A 24,704-nucleotide genomic window follows, 5' to 3' on the forward strand; every position below is an offset into this window, starting at 1 on the left:
ACTCTAAGTTTTCATATTTATCTTAAATAGTCTTAACCTGCTAAAACCAGCAAAAAAATACACAAAGCTGTGCCAGTCACTATAGTGTAATTAAATTAAAATTCAAGAAACCAACTAGCTGAATTTTTCCATAGTAATGCCACATTAAACCAAATTTACCTAGCCTATTTTAATTTAAATTATCAGGGTTAAAACAGGCATTACAAATAGTTCCCTGAGCCTAATGTGTTAAGTGTCCCACTACACATTTTTATCTATATTAAAAACAAAACTAAACAAAAAAAAAAAAAAAAAAAAAAAAAAAAAAAACCAACAATGAAGCAAGGCATTGAAGCAAGGCATTCTTTCTTACTACAAACTTAAGGAAGAAATTTACTTCACAAACACCCATTTCCTTGCAACATTTTCTAATTAATATGAACAGTTATATTGCATAGATAATTGTACCGTCAAAACAGAATAAAAATGTCTTAACTTGAAGGAACCCAAAGTGTTTGTATGCATGCAGACCTGCAGAGAAGAAGGGAGTGCTTCAATCCCAGTGATGAAGGAGGCAGCACAAATCCCCCAGGCAGCTCTGAAGGTGCCACTCAGGGCTGAATGCAGCATCCCCTGGGAGCAGCCAGCCTGCAGAAGGGAGCCCTGCACACCTCTGCCTGCTCCATTAGCTCACCCACCACTCCTGGGAGGCTGCAAGGGTGCACTTGGGAGAGGTAATTATTTTCTAGTGCCTTAACTAAGAAGAGAACTGAACACAAAGACTTATTGAATAGTCCTGTGGAGAATACAGCCAGCAACAGGTAGCTCAGAGAGAAGGTCACACTCTGCACTTCTCTAACAGCAACACCTTGAAATAAAACATCTCACTGAGATATTCCACTATTACATTTTTCAAAATGTGGATGCTTCTGCCTCTCAGCTGTCAAAGACACCCCTCAATGCACTGCTGTTTCTAAGCAGGCTCAGCTGTAGACAAGTAATTCTAATTAAATGCATGCTTACATTAGAGTACAGTTGTAGAAGTAACTATTAAAAGCTGATGCAGCTACACTTGCACTGTATCCTAAATGCTTGGATTTACTATTAACTCAAGGTTCAACTGTTAAAATGTAAGGCATGCTATTTTTAACATCAAGTCAGATTCAAGTCAGACTAAAAAAAAAAACCCTCATCAGTGGAAATTCCTTCCTTTCAACTTGAGAGCTCTGAATGACCAAGATGAGCAATTTCTGTATCTCAGCTCTTCATCAGAGATGGGACCTGGGCAACCCTAATACACAAACTCATATCTAAAAATAAAGATAGAGATAACTTTGCCTGCTGGATTATACTTCAAAGCCTTAGCTCTGCTTGCCTTGATCTGAGACACCGGGGAAGGATGTTCACAAAACTGGAACAAGAGCAGTGTTTGCACTTTTCAGAAAAACGCCTCGAAACGCCCCAAACCTGCTCCCCCAGCCCAAGAGAACAACACAGGAGCTCACAACCTAAAAACAGGAACAAGAAATCCCACTCATATCTAGATTGCTAGAAGGAGCAGGGAAAGGCACAGCTTTTATTAATAATACATTTTATCTTATGGGACAAAATCACAAGATTTTAACATAATGAAACTGAAAAAAAATCTCCCAGCTGGAATAACTGGCAAGAGATAAAATGTAGCTACAGCATGAAGTAAGGGGAATCTTCAGGGTTTGCAATAATGTGAACAAATAGTTTTAATATCAAAAAGGTAACTGCAATAAGTTTAAGATGATAAGGAGCACTCTGTTCATATATAAACTAATTCAAGTGTCCATCTGGAAAAATTAGAAAAAACTTTTTTTTTTTTTAGAAAAATCAGAGTACTGCCCAATCTGTCCATTCAAAATATATAGAAAGTAAGAAATTCCATGAGATACTACAGAAGAAAATTCTTCATGTAGTGCTGATTCTGTAGCACTGGCTAGAGAAAAGGTAATAACTCTGCACCATCTAATTAAGAAAAGCTGGAAAAAGCCTGAAAAACCCAGGGGAATTTTTCAGAAAGGACATGGAAGTGTGGAATAGAGACATACATTTAATATTCTCCACAGAGAGCTATACTTTTGAAGTTATCTGAAGTTTTTTTGCAGTATTTAATACAGTTTGTGATTTATGAAATAACAAGTTAAATAGAACATGATACATTGGTTTATACTACTAGATGTTTGCTTTAGATAAGAAAATGGAGAAAAATACACCACTTCTACTTTAACTCATGAACATGGAAACTAAAAGTATTTAAAAAAAAATCTGGAGTGAACTGAGGAAGACTTTCTTTAGCTGTTTTTTCTAAGCCTCATTCTATCTCAGATTCTGCTGTGCAACCAAAGTTGAAAAAGCATTATTGCTGCAAAATGAACTTCCAGAAATTAAAATCAGAGGCTGAGCAGGAGACCAAAATTAGCACTCCAGTGAGGAATTGCAGGAAGAATTCATGTACATCTACACCAGCCACAACACATTCTGACTTGGTCCAGGTAGCAAAAAAAAACAGAAAAAGGAAGATAAAAGGTGGGCTGATGCAGGAATATTTAGGGATCAGTGTTGCATCAGGGAGAAAAATGAGGAGTGGAGGAAACGAGAGACAACACTCAGAAAGCCACAGGTCCCAAAGAGGAGCTGCAGATGCTGCAGGGGAGAAAGGATCTGGGAGACAGAACAAGTTCCAGAACCCAGACTTCCCTCACTCCGCTACCCACTGAACGGTTTATTTTCTGTTTGGGAGAATAAAAGGAAACTTGCACATTTGTTTGATTTTACCAAAACTAATGAGTAAAATCCCACATCCACCATCAAAAGTCAAAACCCTCACAGACCCATTCACAATGTTTTCCACAGAGTTAAGCCCTAAGCTCTCTTCTGTCTCTCTCTTTTGCTTCTCAGATTACATCACTCGTGCTTATTCCGCTATTCATAGTTATTGCTCTCCAAGCTCTCTACAACTATAAAGCTTTCTCCTGGGTTGATAGCTGCATACTTAAAAAGCTTTTGTGAAATTTAAACCTCAAAACAAATAGAACTACTGCCATATTTTTGGCCAGTCCCTTTACATGCCAAATCATGTCTGCAACATATGCAAACTTAGCTTGAGGGATGAGTTTACTACTGGGTTTTTTTTGTTGTTGGGTTTCTTTTTCAGAAAACTGAAATATTTAACTGAAAGCACAAATGTCAAGTTGCAAGCCAGGAAAAGTAATTCAGAAGATAGAGAGCTCTCAACATGTAACAACATAAAATTGGTAGTTTAAATACTGCTTTGCTAGGAGAATTCAGCATTTCCCAACCAGTAAATGCAGATAAGATACACATTCTGCTCTGAGCAATACCATGTTTCCCGTGAAAATAAAGAAATTATGTTCAATTCACCATTTCCTTCTTTTACCTACCTGAAAACAAAGCACAATGTAAAAATGAAAGTCAATGCTTTCTTTGAACACTGCGCTGTCATCTCTCCACTGATGGTTAACCTGAGCCTATCACGAGCATCTAAAAGCAGATAAAACTAGCCAGCTTTTCAAACTTTTAGATTCCTTCATGCACTACTTTTCTGTAATATTTTAGAAACCTAAATATCATGATTTTTCACTCTGAAAGAAAATTCACTTCACTTGCATGTGGAAATATTTTAACGGGGTGATTTCAGAAAGCCTCTGAGCAAGGTGAAGGAGTTATTCCAGTGACCATTAGAATTTTCAGTACGTTAACAATCCTTGCCAAACGAGGCCCAGTGTAGGTATTATAAACAAGCAAAATTTTCTGAAAACTCATTTTACAGCGTTTAAAAATCACATTTGAGTAGCAGATCTAAATTGCAAAGCATTTGCACAAGTTCTTAATGGACAATGTCTCATATTTTCAGGCAATATCCCATAAGAAACTTGAATAAAAACCTAACCCAGACTTGGAAGGTTTTTTTCCTTTTTTGTTATATGTAAAAAATATTAATGCTGCTTCACTGAGTTCACTTTTACTCTGTCATAGAAAAGAATTTTCATCCTTGTAAAAATAAAAGTATTTTCAAAGGAAAGATAATTTCAAGCACATAAAAACTCTCTTAAACATGCTAACAATTAAGAAATTGCTTGGTTGCATAGGTGGTTTAACATCACCAGGTATTACCTCCCATTTCTCTCAAGCTGAAGAAAGTTAAATATAACTTGCATAAACATTTTGCATAAACTTTTACAAACTATAAGCAGTAGTCCGTTATTTTTCATAGTATTTATTAGCTGTTGGGATATCTTTGTCTCTTGACAAAATTCATCTGCACAGCTGTGTCAGCTCTCAGGACAAGACCTAAAACTGAGTGAAACACAAATCCTGCTTCCCTCCTTGACCACACCTCCACTTCATGTTCTGCAGCCCAAATTTTGACCTGACGCCATAAGCAGTTGTTCAGAGGGAATTGAAGAGACACATACACACACATTTTCCAGCACCTCACTGGTGTCCTCGAGCAGGAGCTGAGGAAAAAAACCCAAAAGTTTGTGCCTCAAAGCTGCAGAAGCCTCTTGACAGACACTGTGATGCAAAGAAAGGAAGAAATGGGGCGAGGGGAATCACACACCCCATGTCTCCCCCACTCCAATTTTCCACTTTGCTCCAAAACACCACGAAAAAGTTACTTTTGTTGCCAGTCAAGTAAAACACAATAAAGTCTGTTTGTTTCTTGGCAAGGAACTGAAGTGACCATTCTGAAAACATGGGATTGGTACACAAATGTAAAGGAACTATAAAAACACAGCAATCATAATTGTGTACACAAGCTAAGATTAGCCATTAGGAGGGAATTCATTATTTTGGAAGAACTTAGTTATAAATATGATACTTTTCCCTCGCTCACAGCATTAGCTTCTCTTCCATAAAATGACATGGCTAAAAAGACAAAAGTCAGAAAAACCCCACAGTATCAGACAACTGAAAAGTTACTGAATCAGAAGTTGTTTCACGTACAAGAGAGACTGACACTGACTAAAGTGATTAGATAATATTATTTACTGCTTTATGTGACATAATGGTGGAAATGGATGTATTAAGAGAAGATTAGAAACCAGCAATGGCTACTTTTCTTTACTCACAAACTCCTAAGTCTTGGTGAGAAAAGAGAAAATGTCTGAAATCTTTAGGAGGGCAACTTGGATTTCTTAGCTTTCTCACTGAGAGAAAATAATTTTTAAAAGTACAAGAGAAATGCAAATATATTTGTCATTTAAGTCTTGAAAACAAAGCTATTCAGCTCTGCTTATGCCATCAACACTATCAGATTTAATAAATACACAAACTCCTATTCAGCACTTCAACATACTAGTTCAAGGAAGTGTCAACATTTTACATCATTTGGGAAACTGAGGCTGAAAAGCATTACCTGAAATTTCCTGTAACCTCAAGACTTCCTGAATCTTAAACACTATCCAAACTTAATAATCACAAAGGCATATTCCCCTTATTTGTCAATCTTTGTAGTGGATTTCGTAAGTCACATTTCAACCATTTATTTCTATTTAAATATTTCTGCTTGTCCCAGTTTTTCCCATGACACTTCAAAATTGTCTCTTGCCCGTGCCAATTATTCCCCGCTTTCTAAAATTGTGCATGACAATGACCCTCTCCTTAGAGTCTGCCAGCCAAAGCCACAGTGATCACAGAGGGGAAAGATGACTTAAAGAAATCAGAAGTAAGTGAAAGGCCATGTGTTTTAGAAGCAAAGAACCCCAGTCTCTAGACAGCACAAAAAGCAGCTGTTTTTCTTCTCCTCTTCAACCTGAGCTACACATTTAATTCTTCCAACTATATTCCTTAACTCCTCCTATCCTCCCTTTCCCATTTTTCAACCTCAGAAAGATTGCCATCTCAACTTGTGCACAGTCAAAAAGAGAAGGTTTTGGCTCCACCTTATCAGTGAATGCTCACAAAACACTGTTTGCAGATACCTACTCCTCTGGAACTGCATCATGAAAAGACAGTTGAAGTGTTGAGGAGGGAGGGAAGGAAAGGAAGGGAAGTCGCAGGCTTCCTGCTATTAAAAGCCAAATTTAAACCCTTTCTACATCAAAAGGGCCTCTGTTGTTGGCAGTAATGCAAAGAGTAGAAACTTTGGTTGATACGGCTCCTGTATTACGCTTAGAAGGCGGCTCCTGCATGGAACCAGGAACACTGGAAAAATCCTGTGGGGAGGCCACACTCCCATTTTTCATGGAATTGCTGCAGGAAGATGTCAGATGATAGCACAGCCACCTGAAGCCATTCTGCAAGAGCTGAAAGTGGGCTAAGTCCTTCCAGAAAAACTGCATGCAGAAAAACCTGTGCTGTAGAACATGCCTTGCTTCTCCAATACTCTACTCCCCTTCCCAATGCCACAGCACTCTTACATCCCACACACCACCTTCACTACAGCAACAGAAAAAAATGTATTTCTGTCTCTAATTCATCTAAGGATTATAAAAGGAACATTGAAAAAAATAGTCTTTACTGTAGTTAACTTGCCTACAACTTTAACTACCATCACATTAATCTTAGCTTTAGCTATTCAACACATTAATTACCTGGAGCACTTGATTCCACACAGTTCCTCAAATAATTAATTAGCTAAAGGGATTGAGAATTGGAGTCCCAGAGGAAATTCTAGTTTCACAGAACTACACAGATTTCACCTTGCAAAATGCTACAACAATTCACCTAAAGGCACAAGACAACTTCCACTATTTAGGGGCAGATTCCTAAAACCAAACCAAATAAAATCCCTTCACATTCACTGAAGTAGGCCAGCACTTTTAGCACTGGATATCCTGCTTAGTCACCAGAAAGAAAAGTAACACTAAATAAAAACTTTTGATTCCTTTGTTCACAGCATTAGACATTTTTCTTAACAGGTAACCTCTCTCTGCTTCAACCAAACCAAGGCAAACAATTCTAAGACAGGACTTTAAACTGTATTTCTTTCAAAGCACAAGAATAAGCTGTACCAACAGAAATAATTCAAATCTAGTTATATACAAGTACACTACAATTAAAGAAAACTTATCATCTCAGCATATTACTATTTTCACTATTATCATCTGCAGCATATTACTATTTTCACCACCTCTCCCCTGCTATTCATCACATCAGCTGTGGTTTATGTGTGTTTTATGCAAACATGTTTATGTTCCAGAGCAACTGATCAGGACATGATGAGAAGTAATGCTTTGCTCTTCCTACCCTTCCAAAAAAACCTCCGTGCTATTTCTCTCATTAGCTGGATCCCACATCATCTTTCCACAAGGTAAGCAGGGCAGAAGGGGAATGAATCAGGCAAAAAGGGTAATGGAAAGCGAGACAACACAGAGAGCAGTTAGTTATTTGGAAGAAAATGCAAGTTATTTAAGGACAGATGTGTAACTTGCAAGAATTTCAAAACACTGAAAAACAGCCTTTTCCCTGCTGTAAAGTGCATGTTATGATCTACTGATTATTTTTGGCAGCAGAACCCTAAAAACGATGTGTTTTAACTTACTCCCTGTACACTTCAAATATACCACACTTCTGCGCTGGGTTTTTATGCAGCTCAGTGTTCCAACAGGTATTACCCACATCAGCCAAAGGACAAGCACAAGGGGCAGAATGCCATGGGGGGACAGCCCTGGTGCCGCCCCGCGTGGCCGGGCTGTGCCCCGTGACTGGAGCAGCTGTGCTGGCACAGCCCTGCCCCGTAACTCAAATCCCCTGCTCTGAGCAGGCAGAAGCCAGCAGAGCCTCCTGAGGCCAAATCTGCCATGTTGTCCTGGGCTCCAGCTGCAGGCTCAGCTCTGCCCAAAGCTCCAACGCAAAGGGAGGCACTGGAGGAAGCCCCTGCTGCTGCAGATCCCAGTGTGTCCCAGTCCTCACCAGTTCTGCACAGGTCTCTGGGCTCCCAGTCCCACACAGATTGGGGTGTGCAGCTTGCAGGGCTGGGGTTACCTGCCCACATCATACACCATCCATTACACAGCACTGTTACCCTTTAGGAGAATTCACGTGCTTAAAAACTTAGAACAACCCTGTTGCTTAAATGGATTGACACTTTCAAAGGTACCAGGGGATCCACTTCCACTTTCATTTTATGAACTTTTTACTCAGCACCCAATATTGATACCTACTCAACCAAGTCAACTCATGCAAGTCTTTTAAGTCACACAAGTCTTTTAAAGAGGTCTCTGCAGCAGCCCAAACGACAGAGACAGCTCAGCAATAACAGGATGCAGCACTAGGCACTCATGAAAAAGTTATTTTGGAAATAGAAAATATTCCTTATTAAGAGGAGCTAAAAACATGTAGCACATAATGTGTTTCTTATGAATCAGTCTGAACTTTCATCCAAAAGACTGTGTACCTTATCTGAGCTATCACTTGCTGATTAGGAAGAAGTACTGTCCAGGCTCCTTGGCTAAACTTTCAGCTCAGATATTCTTATTAAAGAATTAACTACTGGAAGACTAATAAAAGCTTAGCCTCCCCAAAAATGGAGGATTCACAAAATAGATGATACCACTAAAAGCTAAAGGGTAGCAGTACAAAACTGTTATGTTTGAAAACAAGCATGACAAAATCAATAATACCATCTAAAAAAAAAATAAGCCCAGAAAATAAGCTTTGAAATTTCAACACTTTGATTCAATTAGTATTAATTTAGCAGCTTTTGGTATACACACACACAACTGCAAGCCTAAATTAACATGCAGAAGAATCTCTTCCTACTCTCTAGCAAAGTTAGTCAAAAAGTTAGCAAACAAAAATCTTTCTCAGACAAACAAGAAGATATTAATTTTCCCTATCTTAATGCCATTCTCCTCTTCAAAACTGCCAAATAACAGATATTAGATGTAAAAAACTTTTAGAAAGATAATTTAACACAAACATCTGGGCAAGCAAAATCCCCAAAATTCAGTGTACGACTTCATTCTGTGAGGACACAGAAAATAAAGCCTTACTTGCTCCAAATAAAGAAAATTGTGCTCATTTTGTACACTGATACCAGGCATGTTTACAGCAATATGAACCAATGTGCTATAGCTGAGGTAAATCAGTGTCAGCCATGTTGTGAAAGAAACTGCAATTAACAAACCCACAAAATTCAAAACTTAATCAAATCAGCTCTGCCTTGATATAAATAATTTTATACTGCTGGATCTTACTTATGATTGGTGCCTGACTTCTTCAGGTTAATGTCTATTAATCTCATCTAAAAATACACATCCAAATTCTAGAGAGAGTGAAACAGCAGCAGGAGGAAAATACACGAGATATAAACCAGGAGCACTGACTGCAGCACAAAGGAGGAAGGTACAATGTAAAGTGAAAAAGCAAATGCACTTACTCAGCATTAAATCCATTCACGTGCAGGATCCTCATCTGCTTGACTATTGTGCTTTTACCGGATTCACCAGCACCTAGAAAATGAAAGTAAGTCAATTTCAGAAGGAAGCATAAGTGATTAAGGCACACACTAGAATTTTTTTCTTCGGGCTAAAATCGAGAAAGTTGGGTTTCTCAGTGTAAGAGTGAAAAGTGAAAGAAATAATTGCCACTGGAAACTTCAGTTGTAGCTAAAAATAAATGCCCAGCTCAAGTCATGTGTCAGATCTGAATCTTGGATCATTTCACTGTCCATTTTTCCAGTGTCAATGCTAAAAGCGGACTGCAATATTTGGAAAGAAAATGGACAACTTCAACATTTTACAGAGAAGACGACGGGGAACATCACAACCTGGCTGCCTTGTCACTACTATCTGACAGAGGGAAAGGCTGATTGAAGTCCCCATTAAACCAAAGAAATTCTGTTATGTCCTTAAGGAATTTTAAGTTTGACTGGGTGATGATGAACTGCAGCCAAACTCCGTAACTTAAATCACAAGGAATAAAATATGTAGATACTCACATTTGAAAAAGGAAGGCATCCCTTTAAGCCTCCACCCACAAAGCTACAAAAAACCTCCTCTTATTTGTGTCTTGTAAGCAGCCTCCCACCCTCCCTACATGTTCCAAAACCAGCCCTACGCACGAGGAGAGGCAGAGACCACCTATTGTGGCTGCTGCTCCAAAGGGCTCCCCCGCAGCTCCCCCCTGCTCCCCTCCCGTACCTGCAGCACAAAAACCCCACTCCACTTTACTCCAGTTTCCATAAGTGGATGGATGCTATTTCTGCTGTGCTGCTCGGATGCCAGAGCACAGGGCAGCCCATCTGCCTATAGTACCCGTTTTTCCACGCACGCTGAACAACTCCAACAGCAGCATTTAATTGAGCTGCTCCACGCTGCCAGATCGGCAGCTTTCTATATAAAGCAAACATATTTTTGCAGGAGTAGTATCGTAACGTGGCAAAATTTAGAAAGATTCCCCTTAGCATCTCCTGGCTACTGGTTTATTCCCCTCCCCAGCCTGTGTCTCACCCACAGGAACTGTATGTCTGTGGCAGAACGGGCAGGGAGGTACAGTTTGTATTTATAGGATGTCAGGCCTCTCTGCTAGCACACACTGACAGCACAAGCCTCCATTTTGAGCCTCATGTTCAAAACTGTATTTTAGCAGTTACATTTCAAGGTTCATTTTCTCACAAATGCCTTCCCCCTCTGTTTTCTACCTTCCTTTCCTTCTCCCTCATGAATTCCCAAAAGTCCTCTTCTGCTCTCCATAAAACCTGGTTGCATGTTTTGCCACTTTAATCCCAGAGCCTTACTCCTTTTCCCTCTCCTTGCTCACTGCTGTTCTGTAAGCATTTAGAGAGCAGTTTTTATCTACAACTCTTTATGCACACGCTACTTCTTCACTAAGCTGCTATTTTATACCATACACCCTCTGTCTGATCAGGCAGGCTGCACCATGCAGTAAACACAGGTGGCTAAACCAATCAAGAATTAGTATCTTGGGATAAAATAGACTGGATCATCTTCACAACTAAGAATTATTCACGAAGGCAGTATCTGCTATAGTCATATGTCCATTTAAAAATTAATAATGACTAAATTTCAGCTGTAACACTAAATCACATTTTATATTTATAAGCATTGGGAGCCAAAATCTTTAGTTCACTTGGTCCAAGAAGGAGGCTGGACAGTTGTTGCATTTGCTATAAACACATTCGGTTTGATATTGACACACCTGGGTTCTCTGGATCGGATACAACACCAGTGAACCAAAATGATATATTACATGTACATTTCTCCATAAGTCCAGCTCTATATTTGGCTGCTTGTTAAGGCCATATTCTCAACAACAATTACACACAGACGTTTAACTTCACCACCAAGGAGAGTTCCATTAATTTCAGCGAGCCTGCTCGTGGCAGCGGGGCAAGCACGTGTACAGCGATGGGGCCTACGAGCAGCAGCATAAACCCACTAGAATATTCAGCAGCTCCTCTTTGTTGTTATTTGAATATGATTTGAAAAGATTAAGAACACTTTCCAAGTGCCTGGCTTCTTATTTCATGTGTGTTATAGAGGAAACATAACATAATAATAGGGAGGTGAGCTTCTATATTTTTGACCAGTGAGTTACAGACTATCCACAATTCATGGCAGAAACTGTAACAGCTGAACTATCACTTCAAACACACTCACAGATGACTTTTCTGCCATCGCTAAACACACGCAAATTTTTATTTGCAAGTATCTAAACTATTTTTCAGCCACCAAAACTAAAGAAAACAGAAAGAAAACCCAGGCAAGCCCATCATGTTTCTGTTTGCTGAAATTTTGCCTCTTATGAAAGCAACTCGTCTGATGACAAATAGTTTCTATGTATCTACGTAATGTTCAGCCTGAAATCTGGAAGTCCAAGACATTTCCCAAGAGCTGAAGTCCAAATTATCCTGTTAAAAGATTTCTGCTGAAGCCCTGGCAGGCTCCTCAGTGCTGCAGGTGCTGCTGTAGTCCCAGTCACTCTCCATTTATATTAAGTCTCTCTCTTCAAATGAGTATTTGAAAGATTTTACTGGTGATAGTATGCTAGTATGCTTCCAAATTCACCGCCTTCAAAAATTCTTTTTTTCCCCTCCTTCCATTAGGGCTTTTCCCCCCAAAACTGAGTCAGCTCGGCGAGGCCTAGCCTGTGCTCCACGCTTCAGCCCTGCAGAACGTGCACAGGCAGTCCCTCGGCGTGACCAAAACAACCCACGGCTCGTAACTGCATCCGATCCTAAAACACTACTTCAGAATACTCTGAAATATCGAGCCTGACAAACATTTGCTTGCCCTCTCCGATATCGATATTTGGACCCTTCCGTTCCCCGAAAGCCACAGCCCACATTTGTAAACGTCTCTCCTGAAAAACACGAGCAGGTAACCCAGCGGAGCCGCTGGAGCAGCACCTGGAGCCCGGCTCTGCCAGCGCTCCAAGGCGCGGTACCTCAATTCCTGGTGCGCCAGCGGAGGGTGCCGAGCCCGCCGGGGCCGGGGCCGTGCCCGCCGGCCCTGCGCTGCTCCGCGGCCCCAACGCGGCCGCGCTTCCCTCCGGGACCGACATCCTCCCTCCGTTTCCCCCAAACGATTCCCCGACTTCCTCCCTTCCTCTTCCTCCTCTCCCCGGCCTGGCCGCACGTCCCTCGGCACCCCGGCCCCGGCGCGGGGAGCGGTGTCCGGCCCTCCCGCGCCGGCCGCGCCGCTCGTCCGCGGCCGCTGTCACTGCCCTGCCCTGTTTATCTGCCCGGCTCCCCGCGGGCCCCTCGCCGCGGCATCCCCGGCCCCCTCCCCACGCCCGCCCGAGGCCCACTGCCGCCCCGGCGGCGGGCGCTGCCCCGCGGGCGGAGAGCGGCCCCACGCCGCCGCTCCGTACCTGCCCCGGCCCCTCCCGCGGCGCCCCGGGCGCTGCCCGAGCCCTCCCCGCCGCTCCCCCGCACCGCGCCGGTCCCCGCGGCGGCCCCGGCCCCGCCGCCCCGGGCGCTGCTATAGCGGATCCCCGCGGCCCCGGGTGGGCCCTGCGGCTCCGTGCCCCCCCCCCCCGGCCCCACCTCTCTTCCCCGGCCTCGCCGTGCCCGGGCTGGGGCCGCTGCCCCGGCGGGGAGGGGACGGCCCGCGACCCCTTACCCAGCAGGAGGAGCCGGTGCGTGGCCCTATAGACCTGCTTGTCCTTCTGCAGCTGCTTCTCGATCTTCTTGTTGGCCTCCCGCTGCGCCTTCTCCTCGTTGCGCTGATCCTCCGTCTTGCTGTTCCCTAAACAGCCCATCTTGGGGAGGGGAAGGCAGGGACGCGGGGCGAGGGGACGGGAGGCGGCCGGGGCTGCCGGGGGGAGGGAGGGAGGGAGGGAGGCACTCCCGGGCTCCCTTCTTCTTCCTCCTCCTCCTCCTCCTCCTCCCCCCCTACTCGCTGCTGTGGCGGCCGCTGCCCAGAGCCAGAGACATGGAGAGCGCCGAGCCCGAAGCCAGCCGAGGGGGGGCCGATAGCGATGACTTTGCTGCCGCTCCGCTGGGCCTCCTCCCCGGCAGCTGCAGCTGCCTCTCCTCCCCCGCCCCCCGCCGATCCCCTCGGCGCACCTTTCCCGGGGGGTGCGGAGCGATCCGCGGGGATCTCCGCGCCCCGGCCGGGCCGCCGGCTCCTCTAGAGGCAGCAGAAATGCCCCCCCCCGCGCCGCACGCACAGGAACAAATCCAGCTTCAGTGCCACCCCCAAAAAATAATAATCCTCTTTAGATCCAAAGGCACGGGCTCCAGGCGCGGAAACCTCCCCAAATCCTCGGCGGGGAGGATCGGGAAACGTCTCTTCCTCGCCTCTCCCCCCGCGCCGCGGGGGTCACGCAGCCCCGGTCCCTTCCCTCGCCGGCCGCCGCAGCTCCTCGCCCTCCGGCCGCCGCGGGTCCTTCCTCCCGCACTGGGGCGGGGGGGTCCAAGCCAAACCCCCCTTTTTTTTTTTCCTCCCCTCTCCTTGCTGCTGCTCTTTTCACATGCGCTTTCCAGGCGGCTGAATCCTCTCGGCGAGAAGAAAATACAAAATATAATGTGTGTAAAAAAAAAAAAAAAAAAAAAGGCAAAAAAAAAAAAAAAAAAGGCAAGCCCGTTTGCTCTGTGCCACGAACAGAACCTGTCCCCTCACGGGCGGATTTTTCCCCGTCTTATTTTTCCTGCTCTCTCCCGCATTTTTTTTCCTCCTTTTTTTTTTTTTTTTTTCTCCTCACCCCCCCCCCCTTTTTTTTTTTTTTTTTTTTTTTCCCTTCCCCTATTGAGCGGCTCCGCGGCGGCGGAGCGCGGGGTGGGGCGAGCGGGCCCACACTGCACGCTGGGAGCGAGCGGGGCCGCTCACATGATGCCCGCGTCACCCCGCGCCGCCGCCGGCGCCCTCTTCGAACCGGCCCCGCCGCCGCTCGGGGGCCGCCCCGGTGCCTCCGTCCCGGGGCACCGCCCGACCCCCGCCCCGCGGCACGGAGGCGCCCGGAGCTGCGCTTGCACAGTTCGCGGAGTCTGAGTAAATTTTTGTAAGGGAGTCGCGCCCCGCGACTCCTTGTGTTACGCTTGGAAATAATTAGTGTGGGAGTTGTGGTGCTGAAGGGTTTGTGTCTGGGTTTTTGGGTGGGTGCTCGCTTGCACCCCGCGATTCGCTGGGGTCCATCCCTGCCTGTCCCTGTCCATCCCTGCCACGACCGCGGGCTCAAGGTACCAGGGAATGCTCTGCACCAACAGAATACCGCTGGATGCACACACTTGCTTCTACCCTGCCTAGCTCCATTTTCTTCTCTAAAATATGTTTTGAAAACCTCATTGCAGAAATTACACAACTTATCAGTTACAGCTGGAAAATAAAGGTTGGTGCTTTGCTCGTTGTATAACCCGGATCCCTAAAATACAGAGGTAGTTTTCTCTACGCACACACCCCCACACATGAGTTAGTGAAATGTCCTTTACTATACAAATATTATTTACCCTTATTTGCAAAATTCGATTATCTACCACATTGTTCCCACGAACACACCTTCTTCCATAATCCAGTTACTATATTTAGAAACACCTACAGTAAAATAATTATGTGAATAGAGCAAACAACTAGGAGGTCACAGCTAATGTCATCAAATACATCTGTTGAGCTGCCCTTGCTGAATGAGGGGGGGACCTCAGGAGAAACAGGGAACATCACAGTCACTATTTTTAAATGCACTGCAGAGACTCTTACTGGGGTCTCTAGGTGTTATTTTTGGCTAAGAGCAGTTTTAAAAGATCTTAGAGAAACTTGGCTCAGCAATACCCAGATTCATCTGAAGCAAATATGGCAATAATTCCTTGTATCTTTTATAGGTTATTTATTTGTATAGTTTTCATGTAATACACAAAATATATTTTAACTGTGGAGTTTACAAGGCATAAAGGACTCAGAAAAGCAGAATTTGGACTGAAAATTAAAGAACCTCATACTTTTTTTATGGTTATGAAGAGACTGCAGAAGTGCCAGTACATGCCACCTCGGGGCAAAATCTGCCCCAGCCTCCAGGCTTTGCCTCCCTCCGGGTCCCAGCTGTGGGGAAGGGAACCCATCTCAAGCTCCAAACATGAAGAAATACACAAACAAGATAGAAGTTATTGTTGGAAATATACAAAAGGCTAAAATCTCAGTGAATGGTGTCTGTACAGAGAAATGGGATGGGTAAATATGCCAAAGCATCCATGGAAGGATTCTCAGCTGTGTGGATGCTGTTGTCCAGCAGTGCACACCCATCCCTTCCCAAACAGAAACCAGGACAGGCTCTGTGAGGTTAAACTCCCCCAGGAATCACTGCCCTCCTGCTGTAGGTACCTTGTGCCTCTGTCTTTAGGCTGAGCAGAGCATGAGGTAGCTGAAAAAGAAAAACACACTCAGCTAATTCACAAAGCTCCCAGTTACTTCCAACAGAATTAAGAATTAGCTCCTTGTATTACAAGTGTTACTAAAGTGTGAAAGTGTCAAAAGCTACATGAAACAAAAAGAAAACTCCCACACTGTGTAACCTATCAGCAATTACAGATTGTTTTTGTCTTCCTGAAATCTGACAGGACTCAGGACATCAGGCACCACATGCACTTCACAAACCCAGTGAACTGCCAGGAGTTTTTTCAGAGCTGTCCTGATTAGGAGCCCATGGTTTGAAGAGTGAGCATACCAACACATTAGCTGTTCTCACTCTTTTTTATTTGTTTAAATAACATAAGGCTGCTAATGTGTCTTTAGAATAAATTGTGTTTCTTATTGGAACTAGTTCCATTAGCTTCCATCTTGTAAAAATCCATGAACTTGAGTTTCACGAGACTCCTGCCATCAGAAGGGTAAGTGCAGGCACAACCTGACCCCTGACTCACCATAAAATTAAATCTCACTTCTGAAGAACCTGCAGCCTTGGGAACAAATAATGCAAAGATAAAACACCTATATGTATGGGCATAGTGCCTCTGTGATAAAAGTCTATTTGAAGCTTGAAAATAGGGTGTTAAAGGACACTGCTGCACGTTAAATGAAAATGTTTTCCAAAAAGGTAAAGTAAAAAGAATGTGGAAATGGCTGTAAAAGGACATCAGAAGATTTATGGCTATTGACTCAATCCTGCACTATTTAAATTAAAGGGAAATACAAGGTTACACACAGAAGACTGTGAGCATTGCACACTTACAGGTTAAATTCAGATTCACTGACATTCCTTCTGTGCTTGAATAGAACACTTTGAGTAGAATAGAGGCTGTTGTTTTTATTTTTCAGTCTAAATGAAATGCAAAGATTATGATGTACCAGCACACATCTCAGGGCAAGGATTTCACAAAAAGAACAGGGGGGTTGGCAGCATGAAACAATATTCTGCTGGTTTCACTTCTCAAATCAGAAAAGATCTCACAAGGAGAGGTAGCAGGACAATTAAAAGCAGTAATATTTCAGTGGAATATTTGGGAGAAAGGGAGGGTGTATGAAAGTTGCTTGTATCTATAATCCATTACAGTCCACTTGATCACTTTAGTTAACAGATTTTTAGTCCTATTGACCTAATTTCTTTTACATCCTAATGAAAATCATCAGGTCTCTTAATTTTGTTAATTTTTTTTTGAAAGAGGACTTTTATTGCAATTATTTTCTCCACTTTCCCTCCACAGCTTTTGCCCCAAAATATACTCTCTGGTGCCTAAAACTAAAGAAGGATTTGTAACAATATCCTAATCCTGTAAATAAACCTGAACTTTACTCAATTGAGCAGTCCTATCAAAGTGCATAACTTACTTTACTCTTCCCAGCTAGGACAACTATATTAGCTTGATTTAAAAATGGATAAAAAGATTTAGATATCAAGTAGAAGCAGACTATCAGTAGCAGTTGGAGAGAGAACTTGTTGAAAAGTTCACATCTTTTATGCTTCCCCCACCCTATACACATGAACTTCTGTCCTCTGAAGGTTTACATGTAATACCTGCTGATATAATCACTCAAGAGGACCTCAAGAAAAATACTATACTTTTCCTATTTTAATATATTTACTTTATATCTGCCAGACTGTTACATGTATTTCAATGCATTTTCCTTGTGGTAGTATCCCTTCTTGTGCATGAGGATATTCACAATTGTACAAGTAAAAGACAAATAAATTGCTGTAAAATTCACAAACATTGGCTGGAAATGTAGATGCAAGACTTGGTTTTGAAGAAACTATTGCCTTAACAGAGTAGATCCTGAGCCTGTTGAAAAAAGGCTTTTCAGACACGTATTTCATGTTATTCTGTTCTTTTATCTTTTTAACTAAAGGGATAAAACTTTCTGCTTACAGTTCTGATGTTGCATCAGTTTTATTCAAAATTGACCAGAGTCAGGTTCTGAATTCATTCAAGTTACTCTTTGTATTTAAAGCTGATTATGAGACCCAGATCAGACGCCCATCTTACCCCACAGCTTCCTCCCAAACCCTCCAGGTGACAAACACCCTTATTTCCTACTGCAAATAATTCACATCTGTCAGTGAGCTGAAGGCACTGAGCACTTGGGTGTCTCCAGTAAAGAAGAAATGGTTAACTGATTTTCAGATGGGACAGTTGTGCAGCTCCTCATGGGCTCTGGCTGTCCACAGTGAATGTGACCTCGTCAACTTTTGGCTGTGAACTGTGGGGGTGGAGCTGTGACCAAGCCAAAGCGCTGGTTTGGAAGAGAAGACACAGAGGACATCTCGCTCCAGCATCCCTTAGCAACTGGGCTGAAATGGCACTGCAGCCCCTGAGGAGGCTGTCAGCCTTCCTGGCCTCTGGAATATTCTGTGCTCCAGTTCCTAGCACGGCTCAGGACACACAGCACAAGGGACAACGTTTGTAGCTCAACAAGTAAAAGTGACGGTGCTGATCTAATTGTACAGTTTCCTTTGTTTCTGTTTGTAGGAAATAGCATCTTTTCAGCAAGTCTTTTCCATGGAAGGACACAGAGCTCAATTAACCTGGGGGACACATGAAACAAATGGTTCTTACAGCAACACCTGGATTTTTGTTAAGGAGCCCACATTGCCCCATGCTTCATTTTGCTGTCCTACAAATCCACAGTGCCGTGGCTGAGAAGTTGGAACTGACCTTCCTCTTTTAAAAGCAGGGATTAACTGAGGAACAGATTGACTCCTTCAGTTAAAGGACATTTTTAATAGCACACACTGTATATTTTTGTGTATGGGTACTTCTCTGACTTGAAGTTAGTTAAATTTAGGGTCTCCATCCTGGGCTGGTAGTTGAGTATCAAACCTATCAACCTCAATGTATTAAATCCCCAATAAACTTAATCTTTTAGTTACAGATAAGGATTAATTAAGGTTCTGATTTAGGCTTAGATCAGTGGGGGTTTTTTCATCTAAGAAAAACTGCCATGGCTTCTTGCAGTGAGTCAGGTCTGCTGCTCATGTTTTCCTTAGATGGAGCCATCCTCCACGAGCTATCGAGCTATCGTCCTGAAAATCCTTTGGACTCTGGGAAGAACGAAACGTGGTGATAAAAAGGGAGACGGTTTCAAAGTCTCCAAATTACCCTTTGACCTGCTGAACAAGGAACCCTTGAGTAATCTCAAGCCGGTTTAAAGGAGAAACAAACAAATTAAAGCCAAACAATAATCTAAAAAGGAAAACCAAAGCAAACAGATTGGAATTGGAGCAAGAATTCAATGTGGGGGTTTTTTTTTCATCTGTTTCCTTTGTGAAGGCCAGAACAAAAATCACTTTAAAAAGCATTCAGAGGTAAACAAGGTAGGAAATTACTAATCAAACTCTGGGAGGGCAAAGCAGGATCATCATGTGAAGGGACAAGTTTGTCTGTCAGATGGGAAGGAGTGAAATGAGCATTGTCAGGGAGGAATTAATGCACCACTAATGTATTCAATAAAGAACAAACACAAAACACTTAACTACAGATACTCCAAAACAAACAGAATGAAAAGGAGATACTTCCCTCTCTGGCAAAGAAGAAGAATTTTTCCATACAGAAATTCTAAACTTGAGAGGGATTTTTGTTTTGTTTTTAAATAAAAACAAGCCCAAAGTCTAGTAATAGAATTAACCAAGATCTTCCTTTAAACCAAAGGAAAAAAAAAAACCTTGCCTCCCTCCTTTCACTTCGAGGCTTTCCCTCAGAAACATTAAAAAGAGACTTTAAGGAACTCATGGAATTATGGAAATAACACACTCAGTAAGAGCTTTTCACTTAGTAGCTTTTCTTATTTTCATGTAGTTCTTTTTCTTGATATTCCTTCTCACTTCTCATGCATTCTGCACTGCACTTTATTAAAAAAGAAAAAAACCCTCTTATGTAACAGAAGTAGCAGCACATCCTAGCTCTCCACATAACACATATGGAATGCCGATAAAAAAAAAAAATTGGAACGAGTCTTTTCTCATATTTAGTTTCAGTATTTGTCAACATTCACTGCCGACCTACCCCTGACTGCAAACTTTTTTAATATAAAGAAATATTCTGCTTTAATCCTCGGGAAGTTTGGGTCACAAAGCCCAGGGAGGCAGTTGTGGCAGAGGCTGTTTTCTAAATACTGGTTGTAGTTAATTCCTGCAAAGAAGCACGAAAGTCCCAAGCTTTTCTCCTGCCCGGGGGTCACTCGAGGAGAGGAGGCTCTGCCTGCACCTCCCCAGCACAGTTCCCACCAGAGCAGGGGGGCAGCTGGGGCTGAGCTGACCCAGCCTGACTCCAGGAGCACGGTGAGCCATCCCTCCATGCCAATATTATTTATTACTGACACTGCATTCTCATTTTATGGTGCATAACAGGAAAGGGAATAAGAGGATTGTTAAAATAGTTCTTGCTAAGTTGTCACACAGGTTTTAATGTGCTGTAAACATTCCTCTCCTTCTTTAACGTTTTTTTAAAATAGGATGACGTCCAGGCTTTCATGCTCAAAATAACTTTACATTTTAGTGCTAGCAAACCACAATACTCTCAATACCGGGAGCTATTAGAGACGATCTGCAAGGAAAACAGGGCTGTGATTTTCCTACTCTGTGTCTGCATTGCTAAAGGCCTAAAAGTATTCCTTTTGAAAAAGGGTATTTTCTCCCATCTTTTTCTTTAGATGAAAAAACGTTAAGTCTAGGTCCTAAGATTACATACTGACACAGTAGTAGAATAGGGGTCTTTTGTACCCTGTTTTTCCTGGAAGAATCTGTCTGTCTGGCAAACTCACAGCACCATTACGTCTTAAGTGCCTTGATGTTAAATTAGAGTGCCCCACACGCCCCAGGGCAGTTGCAGAATTTAGACCCTTTTTGCAGTGAAAAAGTCTTTTTGGTGGTTTGGGGGTTTTTTATGTCTGTTAGATTTTAGAAATGTATATGAACCGACTGATTGTCTCCAAGGCTTTAGGTGCACGATGAAAGGTTTCACTTGTTGCTCTATCTCAGGCAAAGCCAGGAAAGACATCCATGGCCAGGGCTGTGGGAAGCAGGCAGGAGCTGGGTCAGAACCTGAGCTCCAACACTGGATTTTGCCTCTGCCACAATGAAACCAGCAGAGGTGAGGGACTATCCCCTCCTGTGGACCCAGCTGGGGGACGATCAGATCTGTCTGAACACTCACAAACTGTGAATGGAGGGAGACAAGATGAGCGTGGGGATCAAACAGGGGAACGGGATCCAGGAGACCTGATCTACTGCAGATGGTTCAGCCCAGCACAGCCACCGATCCGTGGGTGACCTTGGACGAGCCACTTCCCTTTTTTGTGCCTCTTTGTCCAGCTATCTTTTATCTGCCTCTCTCTTACAGGTTGTGAGCTGTTTGCTTCCGACATGTCTGCACAGCCCTGAGCACCAAGGGGCCCTGGTCTCACTGGTGACCTTTAAGCCCTTCTGCTACACGTTTCATCATAAAATAATTACTCAAAAAGGAAGCAAGTCTTTTTAATAGTCTGTCTTCCTTTTCTTAACACCTCTTAAACTCAGACATTTTCAGCAACATTTCATGAAAAAAAAAAGATAGGCTCTATTCAAAATCTTAATGCTGTTTTTCTTAAATGAAAATGGTGAGAAAGCTGCTAGTACTCTGTCAAGTCCTTCTCCCACAGGCCCTCCAGCAAAACCAAGAAAAGCTAGAACCAGCTTGCTTGCTACATTCAAAGCACCAGACAAAGATACTTTTTATTTTGAAAACAGGGGAAAAAAAAAAAAAAAAAAAAAGAAAAGCCTGCACACTTCTCAGTCTTTCTTTGCCCACCATGAAGCACCCACCAGGACAGAAACCCGGTGCCGTGTTCTTCCCACAGGTCACTCCCAGTTTGCTTTATGCTCTCTGGTGTTACAATAACGAATTTGTTTTTCCATTGCTCCCTTGTCTAACTGTGACCTATTCCCTTCTGAAGCAATCGGCTTTTTACAGCTCCATCTCTGCTGTGCAAACAGAGAACAAGCAGGGCTGAGCCCCCGGAGCTCGGGGCCAGGAGCTCCCTCTGGACCCGATTCCCAGGTGTCACCCCCAGAGAATGAGCTCCCCAAAATCTCCCACTGCCCTTGGTGAGCCCCCTCCCCTCTGCTCAGTGGGATCACAGCCATGTCAGCACTCCCATGTTTGATGGAAAGCCCTTGGAACATCCAGGGAGCCAAGGATGCTGCAAGGAGCAGAGACTGATGGCTTTGAGCCTGCTGCCAGCACCTCTGCAGCCCCACAAAACACAAGAGGGGCTGGTACCCCCCTGCCCTCAGCCCCAGCCCTGGGGTGACAGCCCTGAGGTGACTCCTGTCCCCTCCAGCCCCGTGCCACGGGGCACCTGGAAGGTGCTGGATCCCCCCAGCCCTGGCTGTCCCAAAAGGCAAATCCCCCCTCCTGTGGGGCTGCACTTCACGGCCTATATATAAAATACACAGCTGTACAGTGAGCCTGGAACATCCTCTCTAGGAACTGGTGTTCCTGAAGGATATATACACTAACTCCATGCATGTGAGACTTAAGGAAGATTTGTCCAAGGAAATACTTCCAGGGGAAGTGCTGGGCAGCCACATTATTTGTTTTATTTTAAATGATTTCAGGCTTGATAATGTCTCTTTATCAAAACTACACATGTGCTGAGCATGCACAGTGCTGTGTTGTGAGCCATACAGGAAGGGGTGGATTTAATTTATTTCTTTATTATGAATATTGTGGTGCTGTAAGGAGAATCCTGGCTGACAGTGTGAAATAAAGCAAAACTTTCAGAGGTTATTTTGGGAGCTGAAGTTCCTGTGCTGCCTTTTCAAATTTAGCATTAAATTCTGTATTCCTAATCCTCTGCTCTGTCTGGACCATCTCATAAATGGACATGTATATTATTACAGAGCAGAGCAAGTACCTCCTAACATTTGCCATGAATATTCATTTGAAAGAAAAATGGAGTTTCAGTTTCCTGGTTTTCCTTCCCTCCAGTGAGGAGACCAGTGAAGGAGTTTATAAATTCACAATTCCGGCAGGCAAAAGGGACCAAGGCAATCATGACACACCAAAAACAGTTCTCCATCAAAATGATATCAAAATGATACCCGCGTTTTATTTTGCAAACATAATTTTGGCTATAAGGTCTGTTTACATTTATTTGGTGCCATACCCTCCCTGGTGGATCAAAGTACTCTGTACCCAGCTGAGTGACAATGCCCAAAGCAGCAAGAACCACCACGACCAGCACAGACCATCTTTCAGCATAGAAATAAAAAGAATTAATTCTTCTCCACCCAAAAAGCCGGTTTGGAGGGAAGAAAGTGAGCTAGAAAGAATTGATTTCTGACTCTCTACGGGTCAGTGTGGGCTGCACTGGAGGGAAGGCAGGAAGAGCTGCTGGGTGTAGGGACAGTGACCCAGCCCAAGACACAGCCACGAGATCAAACTGTGCAGTAGCAACTTGCAAGAATGCTCTTTTTCAGTGATGTGTATGTGCTTACAACTGCTCAAGAGTAAAGTTAAAAAGGCTAAAAAATTCCTCGCCCAAGGATGAATAAAAGATTTCCTGTTACCAGAGAGTTGGAACTGAGATTAATTATATCATGGAATTAAGAATGTGAAGTGCTGAAGCAGGGCTTCCACCAGCTAAGAAATGGACTAAGAAATAAGACTGGATCTCACTGCCCCAAAGATTGCCCTCAAGGTCTCTTTATGGAAGCATCAATATGAAGTCTGCAAAGACCAGGTAAAAGGTGGCAGAAGGACAGAGGTTCACTGGCAAACACCCCAAACTGATCTGCATAAGGAAAAGCTGGGACAAGACACGACAGAAATAACCTACCATGGCTTGAGACCTCCTGCCCCAACAACGATTATGTAATTGTTACAGTCTCTTAATACCCAAGTAAGAAACTTTTTTATTGCACCAAGTTCTCATGTCTAGACAGATACACATCACAGAATGAATCACTACCTTTGAAGACCCGAGCTGAAGAGCACTCCATGATGGAAAGCCACTATCTGGGCACATCAACACTTGGGGAACAATTTTCTGGAGACAGGTTTTGCAGTACGTGTCAGTAAGGTTTACTATCTGTGAGAAACTCTGGCTTTCCAACAGTGTCCTTAAAGGGCAGATAAGAAAGCAGTATAGGCTTAGTAATGGAGCCTCTTAAACACAGAGTCCAAAGTCTTCAAAAATACCCCAACTTTGCCCCCCCAAAACAATTAAAAAGCTAAAAAAAAATGCATAAGCAAGGCAAAAAATACCTTGGAAATGGAATGGAAATGCAAAAAAATCAAACAGGCTCGAATTCACCTCTGAGCCTGATTATGCCTTTCCTAGCAACAATGATTCTGTCTCCTCTCTGTCTAGAAAGTTTCAAAGTTTCACTTTGTGAGACAGCACCTATTGCCTAAATAATTGGAACGTTTCTTCTGCCTTTTTGCTTTGCCTTCCAAGGTTCTTTTTTGGTTTGTTTTTTTTTTTTTTGCTCCTATCCAGAATCGCCAATCAGCTTCTCTTCAAAATGGTCCCATTTTACAGAATTCTTTTCCTCAGCTGTTCTGGATTATTCCCAGCTTTCTCATTTGTCCTCTTGGAGGTGCTCCTCTCCCTGGCAAGGACACAGGGCATCTCCAACACTGAACCTGTATTTTAATTCAGCACAGATGTTACAGCAAAGGGCAAAGGATCTGGTGAAGGTGTTCTCAAAAATTGTGTTCTCAAAACCACAGTTTGACTCACATATGCCCCCAAACAATCATACATTAGCAATTATAATGATCTTTAATTAAAAAAAGAAATATGTTGCTGCTCTTACAGATAAGGATCTATAGAAATACTTGTATAGGTGCCATGAAT

General features: G+C 43.2%; 1 protein-coding gene across 2 annotated transcripts in view; it reads right to left on the reverse strand.

The window, feature by feature from the left end:
• GNAS (GNAS complex locus) overlaps positions 1–24,704 on the reverse strand; it is a 129,521-nt gene that overhangs the window by 69,074 nt on the left and 35,743 nt on the right. The window contains exons 1-2 of one of the 2 annotated variants that reach the window (XM_071446925.1): positions 13,062–14,188; positions 9,356–9,428 (exon numbers count right to left, since the gene is read on the reverse strand). In XM_071446925.1, coding sequence (XP_071303026.1) covers positions 9,356–9,428; positions 13,062–13,200 — 212 coding nt within the window. In that variant the 5' untranslated portion in view covers positions 13,201–14,188. Of the gene's footprint in view, positions 1–9,355; positions 9,429–13,061; positions 14,189–24,704 lie in introns of those variants that run through there. The other variant, XM_071446924.1, reaches the window with a different exon arrangement.

This window comes from Agelaius tricolor, unplaced genomic scaffold (genome assembly GCF_023055355.1).
Source record: "Agelaius tricolor isolate 1412-34295 unplaced genomic scaffold, bAgeTri1.0.p SCAF_23, whole genome shotgun sequence".
NCBI classification, from domain to species: Eukaryota; Metazoa; Chordata; class Aves; order Passeriformes; family Icteridae; genus Agelaius; species Agelaius tricolor.